The sequence below is a fragment of the Mobula birostris genome, chromosome 23 (assembly GCF_030028105.1).
Source record: "Mobula birostris isolate sMobBir1 chromosome 23, sMobBir1.hap1, whole genome shotgun sequence".
In the NCBI taxonomy this organism is placed as follows: domain Eukaryota; kingdom Metazoa; phylum Chordata; class Chondrichthyes; order Myliobatiformes; family Myliobatidae; genus Mobula; species Mobula birostris.
In genome coordinates, this window is record NC_092392.1 from 44,370,721 (window position 1) to 44,398,241 (window position 27,521).

The 27,521-nt window shown below is 43.9% G+C and overlaps 1 protein-coding gene and 1 long non-coding RNA gene across 3 annotated transcripts in view; one reads left to right on the plus strand and one right to left on the minus strand.

Annotated features, from left to right (window-relative positions):
* LOC140186642 (uncharacterized) overlaps positions 1-21,869 on the minus strand; it is a 72,193-nt gene extending 50,324 nt beyond the window's left edge. The window contains exons 1-3 of the mRNA XM_072241037.1: positions 21,810-21,869; positions 6,999-7,038; positions 4,488-4,629 (exon numbers count right to left, since the gene is read on the minus strand). Coding sequence (XP_072097138.1) covers positions 4,488-4,629; positions 6,999-7,038; positions 21,810-21,832 — 205 coding nt within the window. The 5' untranslated portion in view covers positions 21,833-21,869. The remainder of the gene's footprint in view (positions 1-4,487; positions 4,630-6,998; positions 7,039-21,809) is intronic.
* Positions 21,870-21,937: 68 nt separating this feature from the next.
* LOC140186787 (uncharacterized) overlaps positions 21,938-27,521 on the plus strand; it is a 37,702-nt gene continuing 32,118 nt past the window's right edge. For both annotated transcript variants that reach the window (XR_011882944.1, XR_011882943.1), the window contains exons 1-2: positions 21,938-22,027; positions 22,287-22,361. This is a non-coding gene — a long non-coding RNA (uncharacterized lncRNA). The remainder of the gene's footprint in view (positions 22,028-22,286; positions 22,362-27,521) is intronic.

Consider the following 27,521-nt stretch of genomic DNA (forward strand, 5'->3'; position numbering starts at 1 on the left):
GGTGGACACGGGGGCGGAAGTCAGTGTCCTACCCCCCTCGGGCCACGATACCCAAACTAGAAGAACGGGACCGGAACTTACGGCAGCCAACAGCAGCGCCATCCGCACCTACGGCACAAGAACCATCCCCTTGCAGTTCGGTTCCCGCCGCTTTACATGGACATTTACGCCGGCCGCAGTGTCACAGCCATTGCTAAGTGTGGACTTCCTCCGCTCGCACTGCCTGCTCGTGGATTTGAAGGGACGACGACTGGTCGATGTGAAGATGTTCCAGTCTTTCTCCCTTGGTGAAGCCAGGTTACCAGCCTCGCAACTGGACTCTGTCACTTATTCTGACAATGAGTCCGCTAGAGTGTTATCGGAATTCCCATCTATCATCACACCGCAGTTTTCCTCAACAAACCCCAAGCACGGCATGATGCACCACATTCCCACACAGGGACCTCCCCTTCACGCCCGGGCCCGCAGGCTACCGCCCGACAAGCTCCGCCTCGCGAAGGAGGGATTCAAGAAGATGGAGGAGATGGGGACTGTGCAGCGTTCCGACAGCCCGTGGGCCTCCCCACTCCATATGGTGCCCAAGTCTGCAGGAGGGTAGAGACCGTGCGGCAACTATCGGAGGCTGAACGAAGCCACCACGTCCAATCGCTATGCAGTACCGCACATCCAGGACTTTACGGCCAACCTGCATGGGGCACACATTTTTTCAAAGATTGACCTGGTCCAAGGGTATCATCAGATCCCAGTCCACCCAGATGATGTACCCAAGACGGCCCTCATTACCCCCTTTGGCCTGTTCGAGTTCCTCAGGATGCTGTTCGGGCTCAAAAACGTGGCGCAGACTTTCCAGCGCTTGATGTGCGCAGTTGGGCGAGGTCTGGTCTTTCTGTTCATCTACCTGGATGACATACTTATCGCCAGCCGCTCCCGCCAGAAACATCTAGCACATCTACGCCTGCTCTGCCGCCGCCTAAGCAACTATGGCCCGGCTATCAATCCCGCCAAGTGGCAGTTTGGCCTATCCGCCATCGACTTCTTGGGACGCCGGATCAACCGCCATGGAGCTGTTCCTCTACCAGCGAAAGTTGAGGCCATCCGCCAATTCGCCAGGCCCAGCACTGTTAAAGGCCTGCAGGAGTTTGTTAGGAATGGTTATCTTTTACCACCGTTTCCTGCCCTCAGTGGCCCGGATCATGTGGCCCCTTTTTGGCTTGATGTCCGGCAAGGTCAAAGAGGTCACTTGGACAGAGGAGGCGAAGGCAGCTTTCGAACAAGCCAAGAACGCGCTAGCAAACGCCACACTCCTAGTCCATCCCCCGGTCGACGTGCCCACTGCCCTCACTGTGGATGCCTCCGATGTGGCAGTTGGTGGCGTGCTCGAGCAGCTCATCGAAGGTCAGTGGAAGCCGCTCACCTCTTCAGCCGGCACCTACAACCCCCAGAACTTAAGTACAGCGCTTTCGACGGGAGCTGCTGGCCCTGTACCTTGCCATCCGGCACTTCAGGTACTTCCCGGAGGGGAGAGAGTACACAGTCTTCACAGACCACAAGCCCCTCACTTCTGCATTTGCCAAAGTGTCGGACCTGTGGTCGGGCCGCCAATAACACCATCTGTCGTACATCTCGGAGTTTACCACCACGATCAAGCACATCTCCGGGAAGAACAACGTTGTGGCAGACGCGCTGTCACAAACCTCCGTCCAATTAGTGTACTCTCTGTCTCCGGGAATGGATTATGCGGCATTAGCTGAGGCGCAACAGCTGGACAGAGAGGTGCCGGCATACCGAACCGCAGTCTCAGGACTCCGCCTCGAAGACATACCCATTGGGCTCGAAGGTAAGAAGCTCCTTTGCAATGTGTCCACCGGGCAACCTCGGCCTATTGCTCCAACTGCTTGGAGGCGCCGCTTTTTGACACCTTGCACGGTTTAGCCCACCCTTTCATCTGGGCGACCATCCGGCTGATCGTGGACAGGTTTATGTGGCACAGCCTACACAAGGAGTTCGGGCACTGGGCCAGGACATGCACGCACTATCAAACCTCCAAAATCCAGAGGCACATGAGGGCCCCACTACAACCCTTCCAGCCGACACATAGGAGGTTCGAACATGTCCACGTGGACACCGTCGGCCCACTGCTAGTTTTGAGAGGAGCGAGATACCTGTTCACCATCGTGGACAGGTTCACAAGGTGGCCGGAAGCTGTCCCACTCACTGACACGGCCACGGAGACATGCGCCAGAGCCCTGATTACCACCTGGGTGGCATGGTTCGGACTCCCAGCCCACGTCACTTCAGACAGGGATATGCAGTTCACATCGGCCTTGTGGTCTGCACTGGCACAACTACTTGGAACCCAGTTCCACCAAATGACTGCTTACCAACCGCAGCTTAACGGCCTGTTGGAACATTTCCACAGGCACTTGAAGTCGGCCCTGATGGCACGCCTCTGAGGGCCAGACTGGGTGGACGAACTCCCCTGGGTGCTGCTTGGTATCCAGACAGCACCCAAGGAGGACCTGGCCACATCATCGGCCGAACTGGTTTACGGTGCCCTGCTCACAGTTCCCGGTGAGTTTGTGCCAGCACCCCGGAGGACCCACCTGCTGGGGTCCTAACTAAACTCCAGGAGCGGCTTGGAACACTTGCTCCAGTCTTGATGTCCCACCATGGAACAACACCCTCTTTCGTGCCCAGGGACCTACAACAGAGCAAGTATGCTTTCGTTCGCCGAGGCGCGCACAGACCACCCCTGCAGCGACCATATGAGGGACCCTACAAGGTGGTGCGCCATAATGGAGCGACCTGCGTTCTCGACATCGGCAGTCGGGACGAGACTTTTACCATTGACCATCTCAAACTGGCGCATCTGGCCCTTGAACACCGGTTGCGGTACCATCTCCACGACGTCGAGGCCGGCCACCTAAAAGAACTGAGAGTACGCAGGCTGCGGACTCTGCTCCTCCTATCGCCGGTTCTGGCGGGGGGGGGGGGGGGTCATGTGGCGGCTCGTCCACGCAGCAAGCGAACCGGCTCCAGCAGTCGCCGGCGAGTCCACAGCCGACGGCAACCGAGAGGACTCTGAGTGCAGAGCAGACCTTGGCCCGGAAGCCGACGTCACTTCCGCCCCACAAAGAGCGGGAATTGCTGGGAGCAGGTACTTAAGCGCGCCCCGATTCAAACAGTAAACAGTTCAACCCGACCCTGCTCGACTCAGTGTGTTGCTTTCACTCGTAGCGTATCAGCGCGGCTACATAGCCATCATTTGGGCACAACTCCAGTACCTCCATTGAGCAGCTTCATGCTATTTAATTCCTTGTGATTTTTCTGACTTTTTCATTTCAAGACTCAAGTATTAAAGGACAATTGATATATTAAAAAAAACTTTTGAACTACTGGGGTTCCCTGGGGTATGAAAGACCTACCGTACCAGGAACAGACTTTATGCAAGTTCTGTCATTCATGCTTTGTTGGTCTAACAAATAATAAAAAGCTTTGCAGTATTCATTAAAACTGGATGCTATACATGTTCCAATTTAATCGTGGGCCGCGTTAGGGTGAACCTCAAAGATAACTAATGAAATGAAAAATCATGGAAGTGATGGTAGAGTGGTGGGTACCTGCAGAAAACAGACCACAGTGTAATGCAATATAGAGACAAACCAAAGAAAGGACAGGCTCAACTATTTTGGGCAATGCATTTTTACCTTGGCTTTGTTGTGAGAAATTGTTTCTGAAAAATTTGGTTTATAGAGGATTCTCAAGAATTAAACTATTTCATAACCCAGTGACTGCCTGGGTGCCAATTATTTTTCAAGTGCCCCAGACGAGTAAAACTGATAACATTCAACAATTCATTCCATTAAATCTCAAGACAAAAAATAACAGATAGAAGATACTTATATTTTTACAATCTGAAACAAAACAAAGAAATGAACAGAGTTACATCAAAAGCCAGCAACATAAATGTAGAGTTGCAATGGATGCCTTTATGAATTTGATTATGTCACTCCTCTAAATTAGCTCAGTAACTCAGTTTTATCAGAGTTGACTCATAATTATCCATTCCTTTTTGTACTGTAGTATTAAACAGAGCAGTAAAAATTACTTCTTGTGATCCAGCTGAAAATAAATTTTAATGCAACTGTGATTCTTCAATTTTTTCAAAGCAATACCAAATAAGCAAATACCTGAAATATGGGATTCCATATAAAACTAAACACTGCTTATCTGATTTCAAACAGTGCTTTTAAGCTATAAAACACTGAGAATGTAAAACATTAGTACCTGTGCTAATTAAGGTCAATTAGGAGATCTGAAGTTGAAAACTGATAAAATGATAGCATGAAAGAAATAAGATGAAGTAGATTCATGTAGAATACAAATGCTAACATAGGTCTTTTGAGCCAAATGATCATTCTCTGTAGGGTAAAATCCTATATAACCTATACCGTGAAGATATCTTAAAATTAACTTTCCCGACTTACCAGTAGATTCCTTTTTTGCAGCAATTCGGTTAACAATATGCAGAGTAAGTAGGTCCCAGCTGACTGAAGAGTTCTGTTGAGGTGACACCAGTGGTGCTAACAGTTTAAGTTTGGACCTGAGCTTCCTCTTCTCAAAAAATTCCTTGAAAATGCAAGTAAAACTAAGCATCAGACATAAAGATCTTTTGATGGAACATGTTCTGTTGTGCTCAAAACAGCTAACTGATTGAATCACATGGTCTAAAGCTGTATTCTCTGGGCCTCAGAAACCATTAAGTGGCTAGCAGGTAGACATGGCAAATTATGATGTGACAGATTTTTTTTTTAAAAAACCATAGTAGTAACTCCCTTAAAATTTAGTGTTTATGTACTCTGAATGGAGCTACTTGTGACAATCAGGCTATCATTGTATATAGCAGAGAGATACCTTTATTAGTTTGAGACTCTAAAGGGTAACAGGTAAAATTGAGCCATCAGGTTTCAATTTTTCATTTTAAATTTTTGCCTAACCTATTTGGCATATCTAACTGCATGCAGGCAAACTGTTTCATCATATGTTGAATTCATGACATGATGCAGGAACATTCTGTAATCCAATTGACTTTTAACTACTACAATAATATTTCTTGAGATTAGGTATGGTTGACAAATAGTATATTCTGTCCTTAATTCCCATTGGCAACAATTCTATTAGGGCTTAATGATACCATGTCACCTTGATATTTCACTCTCAAATCTGAATTCAGTTTTTTCCCCCTATCTTGTGATAAAAGTGTTTCTGGGGGAAATCACACTGAGCTTCATTGACAATACTTTTGTCACCTCCCATTTCTTTCTATGACTGTAAATCGGCCAAAGGAGCGGTAACTGGCGACATACAATTTGATTCTCATTTTATGAATAGGATATTATCTTACAAGTTCCCATTTTGCCAGAGATACAGTTGAAGTCAGAAGTTTACATACACCTTATAAAGTATATATATATATATATAGCCGATATAAAGTAGAAATAATGTATGTGAAGTGTAGTATCACTTACCGGAATCAGGACAGCGCAGAGCACACTGATGATGGTGTGTTAGGCTGAGTCGTCGCAGGCTGGGTGGTGCAGTGGCCCCCACCCATCAGAAGATGATGTCAAGTCTGGTTCATCCTTGGGAGCAATTTCCAAACACCTGAAGGTACCACGTTCAAACAATAGTACACAAGTATAAATACCATGGGACCATGCAGCTGTCATACCGCTGGACCCCTGTGTGCTTCGCGGCAATGTATCGGTTGGTGACCCGGAGGGTGGGGGCCACTGCACCACCCAGCCTGCGACGACTCAGCCTAACACACCATCATCAGTGTGCTCTGCGCTGTCCTGATTCCGGTAAGTGATACTACACTTCACATACATTATTTCTACTTTATATCGGCTATGTATTTTTACGTGTTATTTGGTATGATTTGGCAGCTTCTTAGTTTAAAGATTACTGGAGAGCGCTTGCGCAAGATTTCTGCCGACGGAGCTTCCGTGAGATTTTCGCTACGGAGATCTGCGCCGGCAATGATTGTGGAAAAGTATTTCTACTTTATATAGGCTGTGTATTTATCATATCATTCCTGCTTTTACTATATGTTACTGTTATTTTAGGTTTTATGTGTTATTTGGCGTGATTTGGTAGGTTATTTTTGGGTCTGCGAACGCTCACAGAATTTTCCCATATAAATAAATGGTAATTGCTTCTTTGATTTACGACATTTCTGCATACGAACCTTTTCATTGGAACGCTCTACCTTCGGATGGTGGGGGAAACCTGTACTAACAAAGTGAATGTAAACTTCTGACCCACTGGGAAAGTGATGAAAGAAATAAAAGCTGAAATAAATCATTTGCTCTACTATTGCTCTGACATTCACATTCTTAAAATAAAGTAATGATCCTAACTGACCTAAGACAGGGAATGTTTTCTAGGATTAAATGTCAGGAATTGTGAAAAACTGAGTTTAAGTGTATTTGGCTAAGGTATAAGTAAACTTCTGACTTCAACTGTACATTTACTATGGAACTACTGTACATCTTCTAAATTACAGCTAGGATTTTGCCAAAGCAATAATCTTGTGGCATTAGATGCTTATACTGTATACCATGACACCTATTAAAAACTGTTTACTGAACAGACGATAAATATTAACACACACAGGGGCATAAGCTGACTCAGTATATTTACTGCTGGTTTGTTACCTATAATAACTCAAACTGAATCTGTATATAACTTGTTGAATTAGCACAGGAGAGGTGTTGAAACAAGTTCTAAAATTCATATTAACAAACATATGTACGTACATCAAACTTTTGAATTTACTATTATGGGAGCTTTAAGGTATGCAGAGGTATCCATAAATCAAGCATTCTAATCTGGGAATGACTTGTAATGAATCCCAAGTGTACAACTAGTAATTGATTTTATCTTAAAAGTCAAAAAATGTCAGAGAACACACTTAAAATTGTACTGATTCTTACCTTTTGCTGCCTTTTCTGTTGCCTCAGTTTAATTCTGTTCCTATGTAAAATAAATTTCATGCCATTACTCCACCAATGCACCATGGCCATAATATGTAACCTCTATAAAATGTACTAACTTTATTTGCCTCAAAGACACCACCTTTCAAATCCAAAATTGTGTACACCAAGGACAGCAGAGACTCATAAATATCAATCACACATTATCCTATCTTAAAAGTATCAATATTCTACTTATTTGAAACTCCCTCCCTCTGCTGTGAAAGGACCTCCATCAAAATGAATCCTTCAGTTTAAGAATCTAGCACAAGTATATTAATATGAGGAGTTCAATAATTTCTCACAATGACAGCAATGACCACAAACCACAAATTAATTTAAATACGAACAAAGGAACATTTGTGTTGTATAATGACAAAAAAAATCTACTCCCCAGGCCGCAGCTTTCCAGCATCCTCTGGAATACGTCTTACATTTTCATGAAAGTCCACATGATAGCACGGCAAATGATTTTGACTGTCACCACCGTTTCATTTATATCCATTATGATCCTCATAGTGAGTTCAATGTAAAATGTAAATCAGTGACACATATCTATTGACGCTCAAATTTTACATCCGGGGCAAACCTCAGGAAATTCACTGCCTATTATTCAAAAACCTCATCACCTGAACGGTAATCTCTTCTTCAGTACCCAACAGGAGTCAGCAAGGTGAAATTAATTTTCAAAATAATGTGTCTTAAATAGGCATTTAGAGACTGTACAGATTGAAGTAGCATGAAGTAGCCTTGGTATCTCATTTAGTAGTCAGGATGCATTTGTGCGAGAAGTGCAATAACTTCATCAGTTCTTAAAAGGGTCATTACACCCTGCATACTCATTGGCTTAAGGCCAAAGACAGTGCACTCATATTGAATAAAAATAACACTACAGCAATAGTATGTGAATATCATGAGAGGAGTCAGGCAAGGTTGTGTCTTTTCGCCAGACTTATTCAACTTGTATAGTGAAAATATCTTGAGAAGTATCAAAGACATCAAAGGATTCACAATTGGGGGCCACAATATAAATAACATTAGATATGCTGATGACATCGTACTAATAGCTGACTCAGAAACAAAACTTCAAGAACTACTCACTATAGTGGCAGCAAAAAGTAATCGCAGAGGCCTCTCAATCAACACCAAGAAGACAGAAAGCATGGTTATCTCCAGAAAGATAAACATCCCACAATGTGATCAAGATCAGAAATACAAACATCAAACAAGTCAACAAATTCAAATATCTTGGCAGCCTAATAACAAGTAATGGCAGGTGCGACACAGATATCAAATACAGAATAGCAATGGCAAAAGAAGCTTTCCAAAAAATGAAGACCATATTAACAGACAGAAAGATGAGCACGTACACTAAAAACAGAATACTGCAGTGCTACATTTATTCTACCCTGACTTATGGAAGTGAATGCTGGACCATTTCTCCAGCAATGGAAAAGAGACTAGAAGCAGCTGAATTATGGTTCTAAAGGAGAATGTTAAAAATATCATGGACCACACACACACATCAGATGAAGAAGTTCTCAGAAGAGCCCAGGCAGTTTGATCACTCATACCAACAATAAGAGAAAGACAACTCAGATTCCTAGGACACATCATGCGGAAAGATGAACAAGAAAAGATTGAGGGGAATAAACCTAGAGGAAGATCTCGGCTTACGTACATCAGAAGCATAGCCAGGTGGCTACACATCAAGGAAATGGAAGTTATCTAAAAAACGAAAGATAGATCTATATGGAAAACCATGGTCACCAAAGTCCGCATCGGATATGGTACCTAGACAGACAGCAATAGGCCCTTCAGCTCAGTGTTGTGCCAAACCAATTAAACTTCAGCATCTAAATCCTATTAACATATTTAATTGAGAACAGCAAAAGTCCAATCCATAAGGACCTCCAGCCAGTGTAAGATCTGTTAATCAAAATCCTCTGACTATTATAAGCAAGCTAATTTTGAATCCAACAAGCAAAGTCATGCATTTTAATTTTCTGGGTAAGCCTACTATGAGGGACTTTGTTGGATGCATTATTAAAATCCACCTAGACCACATTCATGGCACTACCTTCATCAATCAATTTTATCACTTGCTCAAAAAGTTCAATAAGCTTCGTAAAACCATTCTGTAATTTCCAGGTTTACCCGATTTCTCTTATTGAACAAAGGAACAGTTTCAGCAAATCAACTGCTCTCCAAGACCTCAGCTCTGGCTAGAGAAAACATAACAATCTTGGTCAAGGCCCCAGAATCTCATCACTTGCCTCTCTGAATAACCTGGGAATATCCCATCAGGTCCTGTGGACTTATCCACCTTAATGTTCTTCAACAAACCCAACACCACTTCTTTCATTATCTCAAAATGTCCCAGCATATTATCATTCTCCACACTGGTCTCATTATTATTAGTAAATATCCTTGGCAAAGTACTTACTTAGGAGAGCCCACATATTCCACCTCCAAGCACATATTCTCTCCTTTAGCACTGAATAGCTCTACCATCTTCCTGCTTTTACTCTCTAGATATATGTATAGAATAGCTTAGAATTCTCCTTAAAGATGGAAAATTTTGTCAATTTTATTCTTTTTGGTTTTCTAATATTTTTTAGTAAAAACAATTTTTCTCCTAGGCCACATATGCCAAAAGATGGAATAGCACAAATAAGTATGTATTCACTTTTTTTCTGTTTCCTCTCACATACTCAAATATAATACTATTACTCGTATTTATACATCAATAGAAATGGACATCATTTTCTCAAGCCAGCATTCTAACATACATTTTCTTGTTTCTATTGGTACCTCTAGCACTCCGATGTCACTATTAAATACACCAGCATCTTCAGACGTAGCCAGCAGGGTTTTACAGAACAATATTGTTAAAGCACAGGGTCGATCTTAAAGCATAGAGAACAGGAAAATGTCTAACCAAAGACTAAAATTGTTTACCACTTAGAACTATGGAATTTAGACAATAAAATCAAAAGATATAGGAACAGAATTAGACCACTTGACCCATAGTGTCTGCTCTGCCATTTCTTCATGATGATTCATTTTCCCTCTAACCCCCAATCTCCGGTCTTCTTCTGTATCACTTCATGCCCTGACCAATCAAGAATCTATTAACTTCTGCCTTAAATATACATAAAGACTTGGCCTTCACAGCTGCTTAGGGCAATGAATTCCACAGATTCACCACTCCCTGGCTAAAGAAATTCTTCCTCATCTCCATTCTAAAAGGATGCCTCCTCCCCCAATTCAGAGGCTGTGTTTTCTGGTTGGACTCTCTCACCACAGAAAACATTCTCTCCTCATCCACTGTATGAAGGCCTTTTGCTATTCGATAGGTTTCAATTAGGTCACACCTCATTGTTCTGAAGTCTAGTGAATACAGGCCCACAGCCATCGAACACTTTTCATATGACAATCCATTCAACCCAAAGCTGCTCACAGTACTTCAAATGAGGCCTCACCAGTGCTTTCTAAAGTCCCAACATTACATTCTTGCTTTTATATTCTCGTCCTCTTGAAGTGAATGCTAACATTGCATTTGCCTTCTTCACAACAGATTCAACCTGCAAATTAACCTTCAAGGAATCCTGCACAAGGACTCCCAAATCCCTCTGCAGCTCAGTTTTTTGTATTTTCTTTCCATTTAGAAAATAGTCTGCCCCTTCATTTCTTCCACCAACATGCATGATTATACACTTCCCAACATTGTATTCAATCTGCCATTTCTTTGCCCATTCTCCCAAGTCCTTTTGTAGCCTATTTCGTCAAAACTACCTGCCCCTCCATCTATCTCCGCATCATCTGCAAACTTTGCAACAAAGCCACACTTCCCCCTTTGCCTACCTGATTGTCCTTTTGATACAATGTGTACCCTCGGACATTAGGGAGCTATAATCTTAGCCCCTCAGGGCTGCGTACTGAGTCCCTTCCTTTATTCCCTGTATACCCATGACTGTATCGCCAGCCACAGCTTCAATCTACTAGTTAAATTTGCCAACGACATTACATTGATTGGCCTTATGTCAAATAATAACGAGGTGGCCTACTGGAAAGAAGTCATCTCTCTGACACAGTGATGTCAAAAAAAAACCTCTTCCTCAATGTCGCAAAAGCAAAGGAGATGGTTGCACGTTACAGGAGGAATAAAGATGGATCGGGGATCGAGAAGGTAAACGGCTTCAAGTTCCTGGGCATTCACATCACGTGGTCTATAAACACACCAGCTGTGTGGTGAAAAATGCACAACAGCACCTTTCACCTCAGACAGTTGAGGAAGTTTGGTATGGGCCCCCAGATCCTAAGAACTTTCTACAGGGGCACAATTGAGAGCATCCTGACTGGCTACATCACTGCCTGGTACAGGAACTGTACCTCCCTTAATCACAGGACTCTGCAGAGAGTGGTGCGGACAGCCCATTGCATCTGTAGTTGTGAACTTCCAATGATTCAGGACACTTACAAGGACAGATGTATAAAAAGGGCCCTGAAGGATCACTGGGGACCCAAGTCATCCCAACCACAATCTATTCCAGCTGATACCTTCCGGGAAGTGGTACCGCAGCATAAAAGGCAAGACCAAGAGGCCTCAGGACAGCTTCTTCCACCAGGCCATCAGACCATCAGACTGATGAACTCATGCTGATTTGAGTGTACTCTATATTACATTCACTGTTCTATTTATTATAAATTACTATGATTGCACATGGCATATGCAACATGGAGATGTAACATAAAGAATGTGTTGCCAAGCGACAGTGAGCATAGGAATAGAATGAGGTGGATGATAAATGCGTGGCTGAGGGAATGGAGCAGGGGGCAGGGATTCAGATTTCTGGATCATTTGGACCTCTTTTGGGGCAGGAGTGACCTGTACAAAAAGGAAGGGTTGCACTTGAATCCCGGAGGGCCAACATCCTGGCGGGGAGGTTTGCTAAGGCTACTGGGGAGAGTTTAAACTAGAATTGTTGGGGGGTGGGAACCGAATTGAAGAGACTGGGGAAGAGGCGGTTGGCTCACAAATAGAGAAAGCTTGGAGACCGTGTGTGAGGGGAGATAGGCAGGTGATAGAGAAGGGATGCGCTCAGACCAACGGTTTGAAGATGTGTCTATTTTAACGCAAGGAGTATTGTGAACAAAGCAAATGTGCTTAGAGCGTGGATTAGTACTTGGAGCTATGATGTGGTGGCCATTACAGAGACTTAGATGGCTCAGGGACAGAATGGTTACTTCAAGTGCCGGGTTTTCGATGTTTCAGAAAGGACAGGGAGGGAGGCAAAAGAGGTGGGGGCATGGCACTGTTGATCAGAGATAGTATCACAGCTGCAGAAAAGGTGGATGTCATGGATGTCTACGGAGTCTCTGTGGGTAGAGGTTAGGAACAGGAAGGGGTCAATAACTTTACTGGGTGTTTTTTTTCATAGGCTGCCCATTTGTAACAGGGATATCAAGGAGCAGATAGGGAAACATATCCAGGAAAGGTGTAGTAATAACAGAGCTGTCATGATGGGAGATTTTAATTTCCCAAATATCCACTGGCATCTCCCTAGAGCAAGGGGTTTAGATGGGGTGGAGTTTGTTAGGTGTGTTCAGGAAGGTTTCGACACAATATGTAGATAAGCCTACAAGAGGGGAGGCTGTACTTGATCTGGTATTGGGAAATGAACCTGGTCAGGTGTCAGATCTCTCAGTGGGACAGCATTTTGGAGATAGTGATCATAATTCTATCTCCTTTACAATAGCACTGGAGAGAGATAGGAATAGACAAGTTAGAAAAGTGTTTAATTGGAGTAAGGGGAATTATGAGGCTATCAGGCAGGAAATTGGATGCTTAAATTGGGAACAGATGTTCTCACGGAAAAGTACGGAAGAAATGTGGCAAATGTTCAGGGGTTATTTGTGTGGAGTTCTGCACAGGTATGTTCCAATGAGACAGGGAAGTTATGGTAGGGTACAGGAACCATGGTGTACAAAGGCTGTGATAAACCTAGTCAAGAAGAAAAGCTTACAAAAGGTTCAGAGAGCTAGGTAATGTTAGAGATCTAGAAGATTACAAGGCTAACAGGAAGGAGCTTAAGAAGGAAATTAGGAGAGCCAGAAGGGGCCATGAGAAGGCCTTAGCAGGCAGGATTAAGGAAAACCCCAAGGCAATCTAGTATGTGAAGAACAAGAGGATAAGACTTGAAAGAATGGAACCTATCAAGTGTGACAGTGGGAAAGTGCGTATGGAACCAGAGGAAATAGCAGAGGTACTCAATGAATACTTTACTTCAGTATTCACTACGGAAAAGGATCTTGGTGATTGTAGTGATGACTTGCAGTGGACTTAAAAGCTTAAGCATATAGATATTAAGAAAGAGGATGTGTTGGAGCTTTTGGAAAGCATCAAGTTGGGTTAGTCGCCAGGACCAGATGAGATGTACCCCAGGCTACTGTGGGAGGCGAGGGAGGAGATTGCTGAGCCTCTGGCAATGATCTTTGCATCATCAATGGGGATGGGAGGATCGGAGGGTTGAGGATGTTGTTCCTTTATTCAAGAAAGGGAGTGCAGGTAGCCCAGGAAATTATAGACCAGTGAGTTGTACTTCAGTGGTTGGTAAATTCATGGGGAAGATCCTAAGAGTCAGCATAGCTTTGTCAAGGGCAGGTCATGCCTCACAAGTCTGAATGAATTTTTTGAGAATGCGACTAAACACATTGATGAAGGAAGAGCAGTAGTGTATATGGATTTCAGCAAAGCATTTGATAAGGTACCCCATACAAGGCTTATTGAGAAACTAAGGAATTTCTTTGTGGACCCAAAACTGGCTTGCCCACAGAAGGCAAAGAGTGGTTGTAGATGGGTCATATTCTGCATGGAGGTCGGTGACCAGTGGTGTGCCTCAGGGATCTGTTCTGGGACCCTTACCCTTCGTGATTTTTATAAATGACCTGGATGAGGAAGTGGAGGGATGGGTTAGTAAGTTTGCTGATGACACAAAGGTTGGAGGTGTTGTGGATGGTGTGGAGGGCTGTCAGAGGTTACAGCGAAACATTAATAGGATGCAAAACTGGGCTGAGAAGTGGCAGATCGAATTCAACCCAGAAAAGTGTGAAGTGGTTCATTTTGGTAGGTTAAATATGATGGCAGAATATAGTATTAATGGTAAGACTCTTGGCAGTGTGGAGGATCAGAGGGATCTTGGGGTTCGAGTCCATAGGACACTCAAAGCAGCTGCGCAAGTTGACTCTGTGGTTAAGAAGGCATACGGTGTATTTGCCTTCATCAATCGTGGAATTGAATTTAAGAACTGAGAGGTAATGTTGCAGCTATATAGGACCCTGGTCAGTACTGTGCTCAGTTCTGGTTGCCTCACTACAGGAAGGATGTGGAAACCATAGAAAGGGTGCAGAGGAGATTTACAAGGATATTGCCTGGATTGGGGAGCATGCCTTATGAGAATAGGTTGAGTGAACTTGGCAGAGGTGTATAAGATGATGAGAGGCATTCATCGTGTGGATAGTCAGAGACTTTTTCCCAGGGATGATATGGTTGCCACAGGAGGACACAGGTTTAAGGTGCTTGGGAGTAGGTACAGAGGAGATGTCAGGGGTAAGTTTTTTTACACAGAGAGTGGTGAATGCGTGGAATGGGCTGCCGGCAACAGTGGTGGTGGCGGATACGATAGGGTCTTTTAAGAGACTTTTGGATAAGTGCATGGAGCTTTGAAAAATAGAGGGCTATGGGTAAGCCTAGTCATTTCTAAGGAAGGGACATGTTCGGCACAACTTTGTGGGCTGAAGGGCCTGTATTGTGCTGTAGATTTTCTATGTTTCTAAGATTTTTACTCATGTATGTGAAGGATGCAAGAAATAAAGTCAATTCAATTCTTTCAGCCATGATTCAGTGATGTCTACATCATACATGCCAATCTGTAACTATGCTACAAGTTCATCTACCTTATCCTGCATACTACATGCAGTTGAATGTAACACCTTCAGTCTTGTATTTACCCTTTTCGATTTTATCCGCCTGTTGACTGCAATTTTGCCCTTTCAACAGCCTCTTCTTGCTGGGAGTTTCAGTACACATTGCCCCAGCACAATCATGCCAGTTCCCATTCCCCTGTCAAATCAGTTTAAGCTCTTCTGAACAACACTAGCCAACCTGCCCATAAGGATATTGAACCCCCTCAGGTTCAGGTGTAACCCGTCCCTTTCGTACAGGTCATACCTTCCTCAGAAGAGATCCCAATAAACCATAAATCTGAACCCCTGCCCCCTGCACCAGTTCCTCAGCCACACATTGACCTGCCAAATCATCTAATTCTTACCCTCACTGGTACGTGGAACAGACAGCAATCCAGAGATTACTACTCTGGTGGTCCTGTTTTTCAGCTTTCTAACTAGCCCCAAAAAATCACTCTTCAGGACCTTCTCACCTTGTGTACCCATATCATCCATGCCAATATGTACAAAGACTTCTCGCAGCTCACCCTCACCCTTGAAAATGCCATGGATCCAATCCAAGATATCCCTGATCCTGGCATTAGGGAGGCAACAAACCATCCAGGTGTCTATTGCGCCCACAGAGTATTGTCTCTGTTCCTCTGATTATGGAATCTCCTGTCAACACTGCACTCCTCTTCACCTCTCCGCTTTTCTGAGCCACAGCCAGAGACCTGGTCATTGTAGCTCCCCCGCAGGTTGTCCTCCTCAATAGTATCCAAACTAGTATATTTATTATTGAGGAGAATGGCCACAGATGAACTCTGCATTGGCTGTGCATTTCCCCTCCTTCTCCTGACAGTCAACCAGTTACCTGTCTCCTGCAGCCTAGGGGTGACTACTTCCCTATAGCTCCTATCATTCTCCCGTTTGAGTTGAAGGTCATTGAGCTGCATCTCCAGTTCCTTAATACATTCTCTCAGGAGCTGTGGCTCAGTCCACCCGGTGCAGATGTGGTTATCCGGGAGACTGAACGCCTCCCAGACTTCCCACATCCTAGACAGTAGAAAACTTTGCCTCTGGAGCCATTCTCAGTACAATACTATGCCCACACAGATGAACAATTAAGAACAGAAAGAAAGCAACTTACTAGATACTTTACCTCGCCTAAGCCTGATGAACCGAAGCCACTCTAAACACTGGCACACTCAAAAGAATGGGCGCTCCACTTGCACTTGTATTATTTTTATTGGCCCTTTCTAATGAATCCTTCTTGTGATTGGTCACTCCTCAGCTCAAAGAAACTGCTTTTAAATCTTGATTGAGGTCCTGATTGATAGGTAGCTCTTTTTAATGCAAGCCCTAACATTAGGTTTTCAGGACTACTTACACAATTGCTATGTAATCATTTTGACTACTCAAGCTGCTTGTGTCAAAAAGTGCTGCTCCTTTGGAGATGAAGTTCTAAAGGTGCAGAATTCAAAGACTGGGAAGATACCTGAAACTTGGTGCAGATGTGGTTGAGTCTTTGTGGAAAGACAAAGCAGCACTGGGCCCAAATGCAAAAATGATTTACAATGATCAGACAAAAGATTCTGCAAATGCTGGAAATGCTGGACAAAGTTCAGGCAGCATCGATGGAAGAAAACAACAGTTGCCATTTTGGGCCAAGATTTCTCTCCATAAATGCTGTCTAACTTGCTGGATTATAAATATAAAGCAGTCCTAATAAATATAAGGATGAAATACACGTGATCAGAATTTGGAAATGGGAGAGATGAGTTGTGGGACCTTTTGTGCAGTTTCATCAAGAAGGTGCTTAAAAGAGGCATATCTGCAAATTGTTAGGTGAAAACGGTTAATTAGTTCATTGGCAATAGCAAATAAAAATAGTTATCATTAAACAGAGTGGTCATGGTGGGAGTGGGTGAGTGTTGGAGTGAGGAGCTGAGGTTCTGACATGAAGAGGCAGAGCTAAGCTAAGGTTCTGGTAAGCTCATTTTCACTCTCTTATTGCACTGTTAAGAGTTCAAAGTTCAAAAGCTCAGAGTAAATTTATGATCAAAGTACATATATGTCACCATATACAACCCTGAGATTATTTTCTTGCGGGCATACAAAATAAATCAATGAAATACTGCACCACCAGGTGACAACCCGTGTGCAAAAGACAACAAATGGAGCAAATACAAAGAAAGGGAAAAAAAAAATAAATATTCTAAATCGGCAAGTTATTTGTTTTTGTTGGTCTCCCCTCTCACTGTGTGACACCTCTCTGTCCTTTTATTAGGGAGAGAGAAAGTAAGTCTGTGGTATGTTGAATTGTCAGGTAATCGATTAGCTTTTGTTCTGCTACAGCTCATGGTCTCCCTCGAGGGATTTGCTATTGCTTGCTTGGTGTGTGGAGGATACTGATTTTTTTTGCTGAAATAAATGGAGGGGGAGAGAAGGGTCATTGCTTTCCCACTGCTTGTGCATGGGGGTGGGGGGAGTTGGGGGGCTTTGGCGTACTAACTGGGGTTCTAACATTTTTACTGTCACTCATTCTTTGGGGCACTCTTCTGCTTTTGTAGATGTCTGCAAAGAACAACAATTTCAGGTTTTATATTGTTTATATTTTCTGATATTAAATGGAATTATTGAACTATTGAACATGAAAAGAAGAGTCCTTTGGTTGTGGGATCAGTCCAGTGATGGGGCAAATGAAGTTGAGTAAAGTTTGGTTCAAGAGTTTGATGATTGAGGGGTAATACCGTTCCTGATCTGGTCGTGAGTCTTGAGCCTCCTGTACCACCTTTCCGATGGCAGCAGCGAAAAGGAAGCATGACCAGGGTAGTGGGGTTCACTGAAGATAGATTATGCTTTCCTGTGACAATGCTTCATGCAGATGTGCTCAAAGGTGGGGTAGGCTTTACCCATGAAGAACTGGGCCATTTCTACTACTTTTTGCAGGGTTTTTCGTTCAAGGGCATTGGCATTTCCACGCTAGCCAGCGATACAGCCAATGGTAATACTCTCCAGCACACATCTATAGAAGTTTGTCACAGTTTTACATATCATGTCAACTCTTTGCAAACGTAAAAGCAAGAGGTGGCGTTTCCGTGCTTTCTTCATCATTGTACTTTTGTGCAGGACCCAGGACATGTGCTTTGAAATGCTAACACCAAGGAATTTAAAGTTGCTGACCCACTCCACACCTGATCCCCCAGTGAGGTCTCTGGTTTCCTCCTCCTGAAGTCAGTAATCAGCTCTTTGGTCTTGCTGACAATGAATTGCTGTAGCACCACTCAGTTCAGCCACATTTTCAATCTCCATCCTAAATGCAGATTCATCAGCACCTTTGATTCAGCTTCTGACAGTGGCGTTGTCAGCAAACTTGACTATGGCATTGAAACCTTTGAGCTGTGTTTAATAACACGGTCATAAGTATAAAGCAAGTAGAGTAGGAGATGAAACACACAGCGTTCTCATTAAGAAGTTTGCATGTCCTCCCAGTGAATGCATGAGTTTTCACTGGGTTCTCCAGTTTTCTCCCACAGTTAGAAGGTTAAGTTGGCCGTTGTAAATTGTCCAGTGATTAGGCTAGGGTTAAATAACTGAGATGCTGGGCGGTGTGGCTCGTTGGACCAAACTCCTAAGCAAGTAGAGGCGCTGTCGTAACTGCACTTACCTGCTGGGTCTAGGACAAGTCCTCTGCAATAATAACACCAAGGAACTTAAAGTTGCTGACTCTTTCCACCTCTGATCCTGTGATAAGGATTGGCTCATGAATTTCTGGTTTTCTTTTCCTGAAGTCAAAAATCAGTTTCTTGGTCTTGCTGACATTTAAAGTAAGAGGCTATTGTTCTGACACCATCCAGCCAGATTTTCCATCTCCCTCCTATACAGTGATTCATCACCACCTTTGACTTGGCCTACTACAGTGGTGTCATCAGCAAACTTAAATATGGTATTGGAGCAGTGCTTAGTCACACAGTCACAAGTATAAAGCGAGTAGAGCAGGGGGCTAAGCACACAGCCTTGTGGTGCACCTGTGGTTGATGGAGATTGTGGAGATTTTGTTGCCAATCCGAGCTGACTGGTAATGTAGTCAGAGCTGTGGGAATGGCAGTCAGAGCAGTGGTGTGCTCCTCTTGTGGGATGTGGGAAGTCAGGAAGCCCTCCACTGTCCCTGATGACTACATCTCTGAGAAGTGCTTCTGGCTGCAGCTCCTTGCTGATCATGTAAGGGAATTAAACCTGAAGATGGATGATCCATGAATCATTCGGGAGACTGAGGACATGATAAACAAAAGTTACAGGGAGGCAGTAAGTTGCAGGAGGTAGGTTGCTGGTTTATGTCTAGACAGGGAAAGGGAATAGGCATATACTGCAGAGTCCCCCTGTGGCTGTCCCCCTCATAACAATTAATCTGCTTTGGATACTTTTGAGCAGGACAACCTACTAGGGGAAAGCTGCAGCAGCCAGGTCTCTGGTACTGTCTGGCTCTGTGGCTCCAAAGGGAAGGGGCAGAAGTGAATGGTAGTGATAAGGGAGTTATCAGTTTGGGGAACATACAGGAGATTCTGTGGATGTAACTGAGACTCCCGGATGCAACGTTCCCTCCCTGGTGTTAGGATCAGAAATGCCTCATATAGGGCCCACAGTTTCTTAAGGGGGAAGGTGAGTAGCCAGATGACATGATACAGCAACATAGCTAGCAAAAGGGAAGAAGTCCTCATGAGTGAATGTAGGGAGTTAGGAAGGAAACTAAAGAAGGACCTCAAGGGTAGCAATCTCTGGATTGCTGCCTGTGCCATGTGCCAGTGAGGATAAAAGTAGGACAACATGGCAGATGAATGCATGGCTGAAGTTGGTGAAAGTAGTTTTCAGATTTGTGGATCATTGGGATCCCATCTGTGGAATGTATGACCTGTACAAAAGGGACAGGTTAGACCAAAGCTAAAGGGAGCCAATATCCTTGTGAGTAAGTTTGCTTGAGCAACCCTCCTGTTGGGGAGGATTTAAACTAGATTTGCAGGGTATGGGAACCTGAATAATGGGTCAAATGATAGTCAATTGGTGTAAAAGTAGAGGCAATGTGGAGAGAGACTGAGGAAAGAGAGGCAGTGGTGAGACATAAATACATTCAGCTTGATAAGTTGGAATGTATTTACTTCAATACAAGAAGTATTAAGGACAAGAGTGACAAACTTAGAAAAATGGAACAGTGCATGGAATTAAGATGTTGTGGCCATTACCAAAACTTGGCTCTCTTGAGGGCAGAATTGTCTGCTTGATGTTCTGGGGTTTAGATATTTCAAAAGGGATAGGGGTGGAGGTAAAAGATCGGGGGGGGGGAAGAGGCAATAGCATTCCTAATTAGGGATAGTATCACAACTGCAGCGAAGAAAGATGTTGAGGAGAGATCGTCTACTGAGTCAGGGTGGGAGGAAGTCAGCAACAGGAAAGGAGCAAACAATCGATTGAGACTATTCTATAGGTTGCCCAATAGCAACAGAGATGGTGAGGATGGAGAGTAGGCAGATTTTGGGATGGTACAAAAATAACCAGATTGTTATCATGGATGCCTTCAACTTCCCTAATAATGACTAGCACCTCCTCAGTGCAAAAAGATGAGGCAAAATTTGTTAGGTGTAACCATGAATTAATCCTGACACAGTACTTGGACAGGTAGACTGGAGGAAAGGCCATACTAGTGCCATGTAATGAACCTTGTCAAGGAACAGATCACTCCGTGAGCAAACAATGGTGTCCACAGCTCCCTAACCTTTAGCATAGCCATTCACAAGGATAGGGACAGATAGTATGGGAAAGTATTTAATTGAGGGACAGCTATGTATTTCACTTTTGAGACATGGAAAGAATAGTAAGGTAAATGAACCACAATTGATAAAAGATGTGGATTATTTAGTCAAGGGGAAAAACAAAGTATAGTTAAGATATAGAAAGCAAGGATCAGACAGGGCTCAAGCTGCAAGGTAGTTTACAAATGGAATTTTTTGAGAGTTAGAAGCGGACATGAGAAGGGCTTGGTGAGCATGATTAAGGAAAACCAAAAAGGCATTTTATGCCTACGTGAAGAGCAGGAGGATGACTGAAGTGATTTCTGATTTTCTTCCAGCAACTTTCCATTGTCTCAAAAAATAATCTCATCAGGATACCGACTTCTAATCTGACAGAAAAACGGAAGTTTCGTCAACATTAAAGCCACCTGAAGCAATTCAGGACAAGAATGCCCAACCGGATTGCACTCTACCTACCGTAGCAGACAAGAATTCATTCCACCACCTGTGTGCCATGGTAATAGTCCGTACCATCTACAAAATGTACTGCAGTTTCTCACCTTCAACTACTCACAGCAACTCCCTGTCATGACCTTTACTATCAAGAAGCACAAGCGCATGGGAACATCGCCTAATTCCTACAAGTCCTCGAAGTATATCACCACTGATCCTTTGCTATTAGGTCAGAACAATCCATTTCCTTAGATCGGCCTTTAAGTGGGACAATGATTTTTTTTTAAATAGCTCAAGAGCAGTTACAGTACGGACGGACAGTAAAAGCTGGTTAAGCATTCAAGAAAAGTAAATAAAAAAGCAACTCCCAGCAGCTCTTAAAAATGTGCTAGCAAATGACAGTTGAATTTCAAGGAGACGTGAATATGGTTCCTGCACCACCTATCCTTCCCCCTCAGTTTCATTCCACTTCGCTGCCAGTAACTTCCATTTCCCCAAGCCCACCAACTTGGAACGTGGTTCTTCACTCCACCCCAAAATGAAGGCATCACCACAGCCTATGGTCAACGGTGCGTCGACAACTCACCGCACACCTCCCACCCAGTTCATGGCTCCTCCACCTTTCCGTCTCCGTACCCGCCGCGGCGCTCGAGACCCTTCGGGCATCGCGAGATCTCCACGCAATTCTCGCCGGTCTTTCTCCGGAGCTCGGAGGACGAAGCGCGAAAGGGCTCTTCAGATTAGCGGCAAAGGTCTCGGTCCAGCGGTTTGGGGAGAAAATATTACCCCACCCACCATTAAGCGGTAACAAGTGAAATTTAATCCGAATCAATCGTATTCCCTTCCCCAACATCCACCCACTGCCTTGACATCCGTCCCTCCCGTCTCCACCTGACCACCAACACCTTGCAACGGCCCCACTTCCTTCCCTCACCCTCTACTGTTTCAAGCCCCCTTTCTTTCTTCTTTCCTTTAATTCTCTCACGCTCCATTTAACATTTATAAATACCATTTGCACCTTTGCTCTGCAATTTTAACTGACCCGAAATCTTTCTTTCCACAGTTCTGTCGCAAAGGGAAAACTCGATATGACGGCGAACTCCATTCTCCTGAAGTGGGAACGTTTTAGGTGAAATGGGTAATTGTGAATTCAGTTTCCTCGAATGCATTTTAATTTATCATGCCACTTTTTAAGTTAAGCAATTTTGGTGATATTAGTAACTGCCCTCTTGTTGGTATTCTCCCACCAGTGGAAACATTTTAATATCTGCAGAGTCAGCTCCCTAAGGCTTATAATATTTGATTGTATCTCATTTTAAACTTCCAAAGAATAAAGATCTAGTTTCTTCAGCTGCTTGTGACGGGACAACCTTTTCATCCCTGGATTTAGCCCAGTGATTTTTTCTTTTGTACTGACTGTAATAACAGTATATAGTTTCTTAAATAAGGAGACCAAAACTGCACAATATACCAACTCTGGCATCATAATTTCCCTGTGCAAACATTGTAACAACTCTTTCCATATTTCTAAACTCTAATCAACTTGTAACCCTTTTCTAACACCTTTTGCCCCTTCTTGCTATTTTTACTTAAGCACACACAGATTCTCATCTGCAATCTTCTTCCATTTAAATTTTAAACAGCCTTTAGATTCCTGTCAATGACTCCTGTCAAGTGTGTAAGTTCACATTGTCCCACATTAAACTACCAATTTTTGCCCACTCATATAACCTATTAAAGAGTCAAAATATTCTCACTGCAATGTGTCCCACCTATTTTCGTGCCATTGGCATCTGTAGCTTCCTATCAATATTACTGAGTTAAAAGTTACTCAGATTCATCACCACCCTCATTTCTGCCAAAAAGGTTCTTGCAGTTTTAGTCTAAGCCAAATCTAGGAATGTAGAGTTATTCATGCACAAATGCATAGCCCAGGATAATAATGGTATGAACTTTATTTGCTGTAATGCCAGTCTGAAAGTCACCAAAAACATAGCATCCATGGATACCTTCCTGCATCCAACATTGCTCTGCTACCAATGACACTGCTGATCTTAGTATGCAATCTTGTTCCTCTACTAGCTAATCATTGTGAAAATAAAAATACTTTTCAATGAAGCTTATTTTCTGTAATCATAAATTTTTGAGCATATTGCTTGAAAGTGGTGCAATTGGTGTGTAATGAGCAACTATTAAGTCTGAACAAGTGATTACTCAGATAACACACAAAAGTTGCTGGTGAATGCAGCAGGCCAGGCAGCATCTCTAGGAAGAGGTACAGTTGAGGTACCTCTGGTCTTCTGCCTGCTCTGGATTTCTTTATTGCTAACTGCCGACGGGACATGAACCGTCTCGACTTCACCGCACCTTGTTCCCATTCCAACCTCACTCCTTACGAACGCTCTGCTCTCCACTCCCTCCGCACTACTCCTAACCTTACTATAAAACCCGCCGATAAGGTGGGTGCTGTTGTAGTCTGGCGTACTGACCTCTAACCTGCCGAGGCACAGCAACAACTCGCAGATACCTCCTCTTATTTACCCCTCGATCGTGACCCCACTAAGGAGCACCAGGCCATTGTCTCCCACACCATCACTGGCTTTATCCGCTCAGGGGATCTCTCATCCACTGCTACCAACCTTATCGTTCCCACACCCCGCACTTCCCGTTTCTACCTCCTACCCAAGATCCACAAACCTGCCTGTCCTGGTAGACCTATTGTCTCAGCTTGCTCCTGCCCCACCGAACTCATTTCTGCATACCTCAACACTGTTTTATCCCCCCTTGTTCAATCCTTTCCTACCTATGTTCATGACACTTCTCACGCTCTGAAACTTTTCGATGATTTTAAGTTCCCTGGCCCCCACCGCTTTATTTTCACCATGGATGTCCAGTCCCTATATACTTCCATCCCCCATTAGGAAGGTCTCAAAGCTCTCTACTTCTTTTTGGATTCCAGTTCCCCTCTACCACCATCCTGCTCCATCTAGCGGAATTAGTCCTTACTCTTAATAATTTCTCCTTTGGCTCCTCCCACTTCCTCCAAACTAAAGGTGTAGCCATGGGCACCTGTATGGGTCCTAGCTATGCCTGCCTTTTTGTTGGCTTTGTGGAACAATCTTTGTTCCAAACCTATTCTGGTATCTGTCCCACACCTTTCCTTTGCCACATCAATGACTGCATTGGCGCTGCTTCTTGCATACAAGCTGAGCTCGTTGACTTCATTAACTTTGCCTCCAACTTTCACCCTGCCCTCAAGTTTACCTGGTCCATTTCCGACACATCCCTCCCCTTTCTAGATCTTTCTCTCTCTATCTCTGGAGACAGCTTATTTACTGATGTCTACTATAAACCTACTGACTCTCACAGCTATCTGGACTATTCCTCTTCTCACCCTGTTTCTTGCAAAAATGCCATCCCCTTCTCGCAATTCCTCCGTCTCCGCCGCATCTGCTCTCAGGATGAGGCTTTTCATTCCAGGATGAAGGAGATGTCCTCCTTTTTTAAAGAAAGGGGCTTCCCTTCCTCCACCATCAACTCTGCTCTCAAATGCATCTCCCTCATTTCACGCACATCTGCTCTCACTCCATCCTCCACCACCCCACTAGGAATAGGGTTCCACTTGTCCTCACCTACCACCCCACCAGCCTCCGGCTCCAACAGATAATTCTCCGTAACTTCCGCCACCTCCAGTGGGATCCCACCACTAAGCACATCTTTCCCTCCTCGCCTTTCTCTGCTTTCCGCAGGGATCGCTCCCTACGCGACTCCCTTGTCCATTCGTCCCACTGATCTCCCTCCTGGCACTTATCCTTGTAAGCGGAACAAGTGCTACACATGCCCTTACACTTCCTCCCTCGCTACCATTCAAGGTCCCAGACAGTCCTTCCAGGTGAGGTGACACTTCACCTGTGAGTCGGCTGGGGTGATATACTGCGTCCGGTGCTCCCGATATGGCCTTCTATATATTGGCGAGACCCAACGTAGACTGGGAGATCGTTTCACTGAACACCTACGCTCTGTCCGCCAGAGAAAGCAGGATCTTCCAGTGGCCACACATTTTAATTCCACGTCCCATTCCCGTTCTGATATGTCTATTCACAGCCTCCTCTACTGTAAAGATGAAGCCACAGTCAGATTGGAGGAACAACACCTTATATTCCGTCTGGGTAGCCTCCAACCTGATGGCATGAACATTGACTTATCAAACTTCCGCTAATGCCCCACCTCCCCCTCGTACCCCATCCATTATTTATTTATATACACACTTTTTTTTTTCTCTCCTTTTTCTCCCTCTCTCCCTCTCACTATACCCCTTGCCCATCCTCTGGTTTCCCCCCCTCCCCCTTTTCTTTCTCCCTAGGCCTCCTGTCCCATGATCCTCTCATATCCCTTTTGCCAATCAACTGTCCAGCTCTTGGCTCCATCCCTCCCCCTCCTGCCTTCTCCTATCATTTTGGATCTCCCCCTCCCCCTCCCACTTTCAAATCTCTTACTAGCTCTTCTTTCAGTTAGTCCTGACGAAGGGTCTCAGCTGGAAATGTCGACTGTACCTCTTCCTAGAGATGTTGCCTGGCCTGCTGCGTACACCAGCAACTTTTATGTGTGTTGCTTGAAATTCCAGCATCTGCAGATTTCCTTGTGTTTGAGTGATTACTCAGATTCTATGTTTATCTTTCAATAAATTATGGGTAGGAAATTTGCTCAGGGTTCTCCTGGTTTGATCTCACAATTAATTGTCTTAGCATTACACAAAATTATGAAAGCCGATTCAGAGCTGCTATGAGAAAGTTGCCCTGTCATCATGCTTGTATCTGCCAATTTACAGATTTGAAATATTGTACCTTTCATTGTCCATTGCTATTCTAATACATTCTGTGTGGCACAATAAATTAATCTTCAATGTGAGGATTATTAGTAAAGTCAATATGTGACAACTAAAATTCCTCTCAATGCTACCTGCATCAGTTCTCATACAGAGTGACTGTGTGATAGGGTAGTGCAGAAATGATACATTTGAGATGCAGTTTGATCAAAGTTCTTTTCGCTTATTTGTATTTTGACTACCTGAGGGAATTTATATTAGTAACATTTTAGAATATATTTTCACGGCAAAAGTAGAGTAAGAACTCAGTATATCCACTGTAGGTCCTAAGACTTACGAGCTCTTATCCCAGAAGTTGATTGGATTCTCAACTATTTTACAAGTGAATTGCCAGGAATATCGGTAAAGATAGCACCTAGTGCCTCCACTGAAGCATTTAATTTTTCTACAGCCTGCTATTCTTCATGATCTTTCACTTATCCCAATTCAAGCAAATTGATATGCAATTTTATTGGTATCGTATTGATAGATATGAACTCTTAACACCCGATTTACTTTAATTCCTCCATGGATATCACCATTACTTTAATCACATTTGTTCTCTGAAAAGATGTTCAGTAAGATTGCATAAACTAACTTCATTGTAGCCTGATTTTACTGCTCGACATTTAATCATACCTGGATCAAAGCGAAAGCTGACTGCACTCTGTTCTCCTGACCTTCTCCATTCTCAAAGGTTTCAAAGGTACATTTACTGTCAGAGAAATGTATACAATATAGATCCTGAAATGCTTTTTCTTCGCAACCATCCACGAAAACAGAGGAGTACCCCAAGGAATGAATGACAATTAAATGTTAGAACCCCAAGTCCCCCCCAGCTCCCTCCCTCCTGCGCGTAAGCGGCAGCCAGCAATGGTCCCTCCCCCCACCAGCAAAATAAACCATCGATATCCACCACCAAGCACTCCAGCTTGCAGCAAAGACAGACTTGTAGTACCCCAAAGACTATTCGATCACCCAGTATTCAACATATCACAGGCTGTCTCTCTCCTAATAAGGGAGAAAGAGGTATCTCCGTTTCACAGCAAGAGGGGAGACATAACAAACAACTTGCTGGTTTATGGTGTTAGAAGTCCGTGGTGTTGCTTTTTCCGAGCTCTGTGCCCAAAGATCTCCCACGACACACCGATCTGCTGGGACACCGACCCTTGGTTCGCCCGTCTCCAGAGCCGCAAGATCGCGGCCCTCCTTTTTTTTAATACTTTATTTTCAAAATTTTCCAAAAAAAACAATGAAATCAACAAGAACATACCAGCTCAGACATGTATAAAAATGAAATAAGCAAAAAAAAAAGGACATAACATTTGAGGGATGCCTATTGTACAAAGTGCTCAAAAATACTAAACTTTAAATCTCAAATGAGGGCCATGAGAAATCAGCTGGGGGGAAATTGCTCATCCGCCCCCGGCCTCG